Source organism: Humulus lupulus, chromosome 1 (assembly GCF_963169125.1).
Source record: "Humulus lupulus chromosome 1, drHumLupu1.1, whole genome shotgun sequence".
Lineage (NCBI taxonomy): Eukaryota > Viridiplantae > Streptophyta > Magnoliopsida > Rosales > Cannabaceae > Humulus > Humulus lupulus.
In genome coordinates, this window is record NC_084793.1 from 62,490,882 (window position 1) to 62,500,651 (window position 9,770).

Sequence of the window (9,770 nt, forward strand, 5' to 3'; positions counted from 1 at the left end):
TCTTGAATTTTTTTATTTGGGGACTCAAATTGGAAATTCGAAGGGAATTGTTGCTGGCTAAACCCATGGACTTGGCTGATGCTATGGCCAAGGCACAGTTGTTTGAAGACAGGAATGAGGATTTAGTGGCTCGGCAGAAACAGGAATTCACCCGCTCAAGTTGGTCGTCGCGGACAGCGAGCCCGACTCAGGTTATCGCACCATCGTCTTTTACTACTTGTAAACATGGCCCCAATTCTAATGTCCCTTCCAGCCAGTCCACTATAACCCAGTCAGGTATCACCCATCTTCCTGTGAAGAAACTGACTCCTACTGAAATGAAAGACCGTAGAGATAGAGGCCTTTGTTATACCTGTGATGAAAAATTCAATTATGGTCATAAATGCAAGAACAAGATGCTTATTATGTGTGTACAAGGGGACGAAGATGTTGAGTCAGGGACCGAAAATGGGGTACCGGAGTTCGAAACCACAGAGGAGGAAGTGAGTCTCAACTCCCTTTCCAATTCGATGAACCCTCGAATTTTTCGTATTATGGCCAAACACGGAAAAGAGTCTCTGAAGGTGCTAGTGGACACGGGCAGCAACAACAACTTTATCCAAGAATCCTTGGTTTATCAGCTGCAACTTTCTTCCGACGAGACCAAGAGGTTTAAAGTCTATATGGGTAATGGAAATTTCCTCTTATGTTCAAAAATTTGCAAAGGTGTTGAACTGGTTTTACAAGGACACAAGTTTGTTGTTGATCTCTATGTGCTTCCGATTTCTGGTCTAGAGGTGGTACTCGGGATGCAATGGTTACAAACTTTAGGCCCTTGTGTGCATGACCATAAGGAACTTACTATGGAGTTTTCGTGGCAAGGTAGTGTGGTGAAACTGAAGGGGTCTACTAACATTTCGGCACATCAGCTCTCTTACACTCAATTTAATACGCTGTTACAAGAGGGGGAAGTGAAATCTTTGTACCGCTTGTCAGCTATCATGGAAAAACGAAGCAATACAATGGCTGCACTACCTGATTTAGAAGCTAATCTTCCAGCTCATAGTAGGGACATTCTTACTCAATATGCAGATGTTTTTAAGGAGCCCAAGGAGCTGCCCCCTCACAGAAATGTGGACCATCGAATCTTCTTGCAACCAGGTTCACCTCCTGTAAACGTGAGACCTTATCGGTACCCCTACTTTCAGAAGGACGTCATTGAGAAGTTGGTAAAAGAAATGACGGCAATGGGATTTATCCGACCAAGCACCAGCCCTTATTCTTCTCCAGTTTTGCTTGTTAAAAAAAAGGATGGAACGTGGCGCTTTTGTGTGGACTATCGGGCTCTTAATGGGATTACAGTCAAGGATCGATTTCCTATTCCCACTATCGACGAGTTGCTAGATGAACTAGGCAAGGCAACGGTGTTTTCTAAGTTGGATTTGCGGGCGGGATATCATCAAATTCGTATGGATAGAAGAGATGTTCACAAAACAGCCTTCCGAACTCACGAGGGACACTATGAATTTGTGGTCATGCCGTTTGGGCTTACTAATGCCCCGTCTACTTTTCAGGCTGCTATGAATCAGGTTTTTCGACCATTTTTGCGTCACTTCGTCATCGTTTTCTTTGATGACATTTTAATATATAGTAGCAATGAAGAGGAGCATGTTATTCATTTAGGGAAAGTACTCCAGCTGCTTCGGGAACACACTTTCTTTGCTAAGATCAGCAAGTGCCAATTTTTTCAGCGGACTATTGAGTATTTGGGCCACTTAGTTTCTGCCCAAGGGGTACAAGCCGATCCTTCTAAGGTAGCAGCCATGGTAAATTGGCCGGCACCGCGAACATTAAAACAGTTGAGAGGTTTTCTAGGCCTTACGGGGTATTATCGTCGATTTGTCGCTCAGTACGCCACGATTGCAGCACCACTTACTGAGTTACTAAAGCGAGACCAATTTGCTTGGACCACCGTGACAGCCACGGCATTCGACCAACTCAAGCAAGCGATGTCTAACACACCCGTTCTTAAGCTGCCAGAATTTTCGAAGGAATTTATTTTAGAGACAGATGCATCCAATGTGGGCATTGGCGGGGTGCTTATGCAGGACGGCCATCCTTTGGCTTATTTCAGCAAGAAATTGGGTCCGCGCTTTGCTGGTGCATCGGCATATATCCGAGAAATGAGAGCCATAGTGGAAGCTGTTGCAAAATGGCGCCAATACTTGTTGGGTAGGCATTTCGTCATTCGTACGGATCATAAGAGCCTTCGCGAGCTACTTACCCAGGTTATTCAAACTCCGGAACAGCAACACTTCATAAGGAAATTGCTGGGATTCCACTTTTCTATCGAGTACAAAGCGGGAAAATACAATTCGGTGGCTGGTGCTCTTTCCAGGCAGCATGAGGGATCGCTTTCCTCCCTTCACTTAGCCATTAGTGCTGGGCGTTTTGATTTTTTAGAGGAATTACGCCAAGAGAACATTACTTGTCCCGACCTTAGGCTTTTACATGAACAATTACAGCAAGGGAAATTGGATGATACACAGTACACGGTCAGAGATGGGCTGCTTTATTATCAACAGAAATTGTTTGTCAGTCAACACTCCAACTTAAAGCAACAATTACTTCAAGAGTTTCATGCTTCTCCTTTAGGGGGACACGCCGGGGCTGACCGTACATTTATACGGCTGAGAACAAATTTTTTTTGGCAGGGTATGCGCAAGGATGTGCGCCAATTCGTGCTAGCATGTTTGGTTTGCCAAACGATCAAATATTCCCCAACGGCCCCCTACGGATTACTTCAGCCATTGCAAATTCCGGAGCGAGTTTGGGAAGACTTGGCTATGGATTTTATTGTTGGCTTGCCTAATTCACATGGAGTGACTAACATCTTGGTGGTAGTGGATAGGTTCACAAAGTATGCCCACTTTGGAGCACTTCCGAGTCATTATTCAGCTACTAAAGTCGCTGACCTTTTCTCTAACATGGTGATTCGCCTTCATGGCATGCCGCGAACTATCATATCGGACAGGGACCCAATATTCACTAGTGCTTTTTGGAAGAAATTGTTTGAACTGATGGGTACAACATTGAAGATGAGCACTTCTTACCACCCTCAAACGGATGGTCAAACCGAGGTAACCAATCGCTATTTAGAGCAATATTTGCGCGCATTTACAGCAGACCGTCCAAAGCAATGGAGTAAATTCTTGTCATGGGCTGAATACCACTATAACACCAGCCACCACTCAGCTATTGGCATGACCCCTTTCCAGGCAGTTTATGGACGCACTCTTCCTTCCATACCAGCGTATACTCGGGGTACCACTTCGATTCAGGCAGTGGAAGTTGATTTACTCACACGTGACGAGATTCTACAACACTTGAAGCATCACTTACAGCAGGCACAACATCGGATGCGGCAGCAAGCAAATAAGAAGCGCAGAGATATCGAATTCAAGATCGGAGACTTGGTTCTTGTCAAGCTTCAGCCTTACAGGCAAACGACAGTGGCTCACCGCCTCAATTCCAAGTTGTGTCGTCGTTACTTTTGCCCCTTTGAGGTCATGGCTCGCGCTGGCCCAGTTGCTTACACACTGAAGCTTCCACAGGGGAGTCACATCCATCCTACATTCCATGTCTCTTTGCTGAAACCATACCATGGCATGAAGTCAACGACTTGTTATCCGCTGCCAGACTTCAGCATTGCAAACAAACCTGTTATGGTTCCCTTGGCCATCATAGCTACTCGGATCCGCATGAGGAATGACATGCCTATTCGGCAGGTACTGGTTCAGTGGTCGATAAGCTCACCTGAGGACGCCACTTGGGAGGATTTTGACACCCTTGTTCAGATATACAAGCTGTCCAACCTTGAGGACAAGGTTGATTTCGGGGAGGGGAGTAGTGTTAGTGAGACCCAAGAGGTTGGCCCAATAACTTTAGAACCCAAAATGATGCAAGACCAGATGAGGAGCTGGGAGATAGAATCGGCCCCAGATGTTGAGGTGCCTTTGGTCTGTGAAAAGGAGAACAACACCGAAAATGCAGAAGGAATGACCAGCAGCAAAGCAGGGGAGAATCAAGCGTGTACCAAGAGGGAACGTGTGAAGCCACGCTGGATGAGGGACTACATGATGATGCTGGAACGTTGAGAATGAATGAGGTCATGTAACTAATTTCGGTTAGCTTGTATTTGGCTAATGAGTATAAATTGTTTTCTGTAAAAACAAACTGAGGTTATGTCTTGAATGAAATAGCAAATTCAATTTGCCTTGGAGATTTGCTCTGTCTCAAAGAGAGCTATATACTAACAACTACTAATAGCAAGAAAAAGATCGGCAACGGAATATATTCATTCGAATGATGTAATTAGACATTTATCAATTTACAAAAGATAAAATAAAACCATCAAGGAAATAAATACAATATACTTAGATTTAGAAAAAGAAATGAAAATGCCAATATTTCATCATAATTAAATGTGAAAAAATTGGTCCAGGGTGTCATGAGCAACTACTCCGAAATCATTCACTTTTCCACCTTGTAGCGCTTTGCTAAGCATTCAATCAAGCATTAGTTTTGCCTGCACTTGAGTTGAGTTCTGTAGAGCTCTCTATAAAGACGTCAATGGCCAACTGACTTGCCATTTAGACTCATAAAACGAGCTGGAGCCTGGAGAGCAATTCCCCATTCATGGAATCACAAGGTTAGCTGTTCAAGTTGAGTTTGAACCTGGGCTAACGCTGAATCAGTTGATGGTACCTTCAAATATAAATTAAACAAACAAAATTATGAAATGCTAACGCAAAGGCAGAATATAAATTCTCAGTCCCAGTCTCAGACACAGGAAGGAAATACAGTAGATCTTGTCAACCACATTTAATCATGGTTTTCCTTAATCCCACTTAGTGTGGTGGCTACCTAGAAACACCAAACAAACACGGAACTACAAATACAAACACTGAATTTTCAAGCAACGTGCCAAAAGATATATGAAGCCCTAGACTCGCAATAAGATTTAGGCTTGCCAACAAAAGAACTAGAATCATGGACTAATGTACATTTTTTTTCCCTTTGTCGAATTAGATTAAAATTTTAGATAAAGCCATAGGCAGTATACAAGAAACACAAGAAGAAAAAAAAGACATTGGTTAGGATAAAAAGACTTCAGTAGTTAAAACCAAACAATAGCTGACAGCATGTGCCAAAAGATATATGAACCAAGCTCGGCAATATTACTATGTATTGATTCGTTATCAGCATTTTAACAAAAAACTATAAATCAACGTGGCTAGATATGGTGTAAAGAACATGAATAGTAATACCTAGCAGATCTTTTTAGCAAGCTAGACACCCCAAAAAGGTGGAGCCTTTGAAGTTTAAAGTGAAACTAGAATCAAATCAAAACTTCGAAGTACAAGAAGATAGACTCACTCCAGATGTGATAATCCATTGTGGAGGTGGCCAAAACAGCTTTGAATACTCCGGGTAGTTAGCTAAGGGTGCAATACAACCATTGCCCACGTCATATACACTTATATCACGACCCCTGAACACACCATCTTCTTGACCACCATTATAGAAGAAATAATTATTAAAAATTATACAGTTCTTGCAGCCAGATAACTCAGAAGCAGAGGCAGAAAAAGTGCAATCATCGCCCAAAAACAACACCTGATCCCCTAAGCTTTTCACCACTTTCCACATCTTTTCCTTTCTATCCAGCTGATGAACTCTGAAACTAACCGTTCTCTCACCTAAACATGAGTCAAATTGCTCAAAAACATCATCATTAACTAAATCCTCTCCTGCAGGAGACAAACTTAGATACATATCAACCATAAGGAGTTCACCACGTGACTCAACCAAAAACTTCTTGTCACCACCATACACAGGATTTGCTACCAAAACAACATTTAAAGACGACCCAACAAGCACGGTACGCCCAGTACTATCAACAGCGTAGAAATTTCCTTTGTACAAAATCGCATCATCATAGGGAGAAGGCATATCAGGGATAATAGTCCAACGCTTATCCCCAGATTTGAAAGTAGCTAATTTTCCAGACACATGGATTGTAAACAACACAAACTTATCACTTTCAGAATCCAAAAACTTGAAAACAACTTTCTCCATATACAGATTACCAACATCGCCTAAGAAATTAGTCAAGGAGGGAAAATGCATATAATGGAGAACGTATTCTTGACTCAATTCATAAACCCTAAATTGCGAAACATCCAATACCTTCGGGAAATCTTCTGGCAAGGGTTTGATTTCAAACCTTGAAAGAGGGTTGATTAGGCGTATGGTACCAGGTACGCTTTCTTCCATTTTGACAAGCCAGTGATCTGGGGTTGATTGATTACCATTTTCAGGCGAGCCGATGAGAAAAATCCGGCGTTTGGCTAGGTTGAAACCCCGGATGGAATTGGACATGCCGTCGTTTGGGAGGGGGAAACGACCCAGTAAATTTCGAAGCCTGGAAGAGATAGATGATCGCCATGACGAACAGACGGATCGGAAACGAAGCAGATAAAGTGGGTTGTCTAAGCGTTTAGCAATTTCCACAAGGAGATCTGCGGGAAGTCGGGACCAATTAGCCATGAAGAAGAGTTTTTCCGGGAAAATATGGGAAATTTTGGCGAGAAAATGGAAGAAAAACACAAAACAGTTATATGGCCCACTATTTTTGTACGGGAAATTTGAGTATTCATGTATATGGGCCATGGTGCAAAATAAGTTGGGTGAAAGTAAATATCATGTTTTTAAGTTTGTAGTAAAATAGTCTAATTATCTATTTAATATCACATATTACCAAATACACTATTTAACAAATTACTATTTTATTCTAAATATTTTAATATTATGATATATATATATATTAGTTTTGTTTAATTAGTTTTTATTTTAAAGTTATTTTGATTTTTTTTCGTTTTTTATAGGTTGTTGAATGATATACCATACCACAAAATATATTGAGTTGAAAAATAATATACCATCAAAATATACAAAATTATTACTAAAAAATGTATATACTATGCTAACAAAGTTATATACTACCATTAAAATGTATATACCATGATACAAAATTATATACTACCATTATGTATAATAAAATAGAAATTAAATATCACAAAAAAAAATTATATACCATACCACAAAAAACATATACACTAATTGGAAAATAATATACCAACAACCTATAAAAAACTTAAAAAATCAATATAACTTTAAAATAAAAACTAATTAAACAAAACTAATATACATATACCACTATATTAAAGTCATACAGTCCTAAATAAATTATAAAAAATGGCAATTTAAGTAATAAACAATGTAAAATGGTTATTTATCTACAATTTTAAAAATGAGGACATTAGCTTCTTGATGGCTTTATTTTGGGCCATTTCATTTAATTTCTCTATATATATTTGGGCTTTTCACATCTTAATTTGTTCATATTATTTTCCTTATTTTCCAAAATTCCATTGGTATTTGTTCCCTCTCTTCTCTATTCTGTCGATCTCTCTCTATTTTATCCTTTGCTCTCTCTGTCCCGAAACCAAGACCCACAAAATCCCCCAAATCTCTTCTCTAATCTCTCGGTGACGAAACAAGAGCCCCAAAAAACCCCCCATATCGTCCTTTAGCAGTGCTCGGTTCCTTGTTGTGGCCGTTGGTGCATCGGAGGGGACGACCCAAAGCTTGAAGAAGCCACCCAGAAGAAAACGAAGGTGAGTCCTCAATCCATTATGGGTTTGTTTGTCTTATGATATTTTGTTCATAAGTTAGATCGAGATTGTTAATAGGAAAATTTGGGGGTTTTTTATTCAAAATTTTGCCTCCACCTCGATAGAAATCGATAGGCCTCGAAAATTGTCAACTCAACAATTATAAACACCTAGATGTATCTCGATGGGTCTCAACTGACTTGAACGAGCCAAAGGGATGTCACATCGACATGTCTCGATAGACCTCGACGGGCCTCGATAGGGGTTAGATAGTTGTAGAGTATGAATGTGCCTCAACAAACCTCAATAGGTCTCAATGATAGGCATCGACGGGCCTCAATTATTACCACTAAACTTTTTTTTAAAAAAAATTAACTGAATTTAACGGTGTCTCGATATGCCTCTACAGGGCTTGATTAAAATAGTTAGGCTTATAAATTGTGATACCTCGATGGGCCTCGATAAGACTTGATAAATATATATTGGCATTGAAATTGTGTTGCCTCAACATGTCTCGACAAGCCTCGATGGGCCTCGATGGTTACCCGATTACTTTAAAAAAAACCAAATTTTAACATTTTTTTTTATTTCAGAGGCCTGAACTTATTGTACCATTGGAGAAGCACTTTCGAGCCCGTGTTACTTATAAGGGGAGTGTTCACATGGAGACCCTTATATAGGAGTTTCAGAGGCATGGGTTGATTGAACAGGCATACCCATTGGGACAATTCTTCAAGGCAAAGGCCTTTAATTTTTCTGGGGTTCTATTGCACCAATTGATGTTGCGTAAGGTTGAAAGCAAGAAGCCTGAAGAGGGTCATTTCTACGAGGGCAACAGTGTATGTAGATTTAGTATTGTGGAGTTTTCCCTAGTTACCGACCTGAATTTTGGCAAGTCGTCGTCCACAGATGAGTTAAAAGGGCATCTTACCAGTGATTGAATCATCAAGGAATATTTTAATGGTGAGGCAAAGGTTAGCTTCGGTTAGTTGGAAGATGCTCTGAAGGATTGTACAAACCCTGAATATGCATTTAAGTTGGGTTTATGCTACTTGATTGAGAGGGTACAGCATGCCCCTGAGAAGACAACTAGCATATGTGTGATTCACTGAAGTTGGTTGAGGGTCTTGATTACTTCTTCAAGTATCCGTGGGGGAAGTTGTCCTTCAAAAAGTTGATGAGTGGGGTTCAGAGAGACATGAAGAAACAATTAAGATTGTATGAGGACAAAAAGAATGAGAGTTCAGGGAAACAACAAAAGGAGTCCAAGAATAGCTTCTATGGTTATGCCCCCACACTTCAGTATTGGCCTTTTGAGGCCATACCAGATATTGGGAGGAAATATGGTGAGAAGAGTGGGAACTAGATTCCCAAGATTCTTGGTTGGTCTACCAAGATCGATATATTTCCTTCTATAGCATAGTTGGTTCCGTTGTTTTGAAAGACTCGAGTAAGTTCCACTTTATCTTTTTAAATGTGACAAACTAATTTATTTAGGTTTTACTTTATTAAAGTATTTCTGACATATGTTATTTGTTAATGTAGTTGGTTGTATTTTCCATGTTGAAGTCACGTCCTGGTGAGGTAGAATACTACAATAGCCTCACATATGTTGATGGCGATCTATTACCTAACTTGGGAACTGGAGTGGGCGAGGTTGAGGGTGAAGCGGAAGAAGAAGTAGATCAAGAGAAAGTTGCACACAAGTTGGTTGAGGTTGCAAAATCAGCTTTTATTTCTTATGAAGATGTCCCAAAGGAGGTTGAGCCCACTCCTACAATAGCTACATCATTGTCAAGGTATCCTTCTCATCCTGAATGGGAGCAGCTGGTACAGAGGCTTGAGCGGGTAGAGCAAGGCCAAATGAATTTACTAGAAAATCAATTAGTGATCATGGCTCAGTTGGCAAAGTTATTGACATTGGGTGAGAAGCGGTCCCAGGCATCAAATACAGAGTCTGACATTCTGCCTACAGATTATGAGGCTGAGGGTCCTCCTTCTACTTCTATGAAAGGGAGTGTGGCGGCCAGTGATGATGGTATGCTCGATGTA

The 9,770-nt window shown here is 40.6% G+C and overlaps 1 protein-coding gene across 2 annotated transcripts; it reads right to left on the bottom strand.

The window, feature by feature from the left end:
• Nucleotides 1–4,316: 4,316 nt before the first annotated feature.
• LOC133793374 (F-box protein SKIP23) lies at nt 4,317–6,656 on the bottom strand. 2 transcript variants are annotated; one of them, XM_062230790.1, is made up of 2 exons: nt 5,419–6,655; nt 4,317–4,746 (listed from the first exon to the last, which is right to left on the bottom strand). In XM_062230790.1, the coding sequence occupies exons 1-2, from the start codon at nt 6,589–6,591 to the stop codon at nt 4,684–4,686; spliced, it is 1,236 nt and encodes a 411-aa protein (XP_062086774.1). In that variant the 5' UTR covers nt 6,592–6,655; the 3' UTR covers nt 4,317–4,683. The 2 variants fall into 2 exon arrangements, 1 of the variants encoding a protein (XP_062086774.1); XR_009874821.1 differs by having other exon boundaries at nt 4,629–4,746; nt 5,310–6,656.
• Nucleotides 6,657–9,770: the final 3,114 nt, after the last annotated feature.

Excerpts from the sequence above, each read along its gene's own strand:
- LOC133793374 (XM_062230790.1), bottom strand. The coding sequence starts at position 6,591 with ATGGCTAATTGGTCCCGACTTCCCGCAGATCTCCTTGTGGAAATTGCT. Across the intron at positions 4,747-5,418 it reads AATGGATTATCACATCTGGA|GTACCATCAACTGATTCAGC; the intron begins GTGAGTCTATCT and ends TTATATTTGAAG.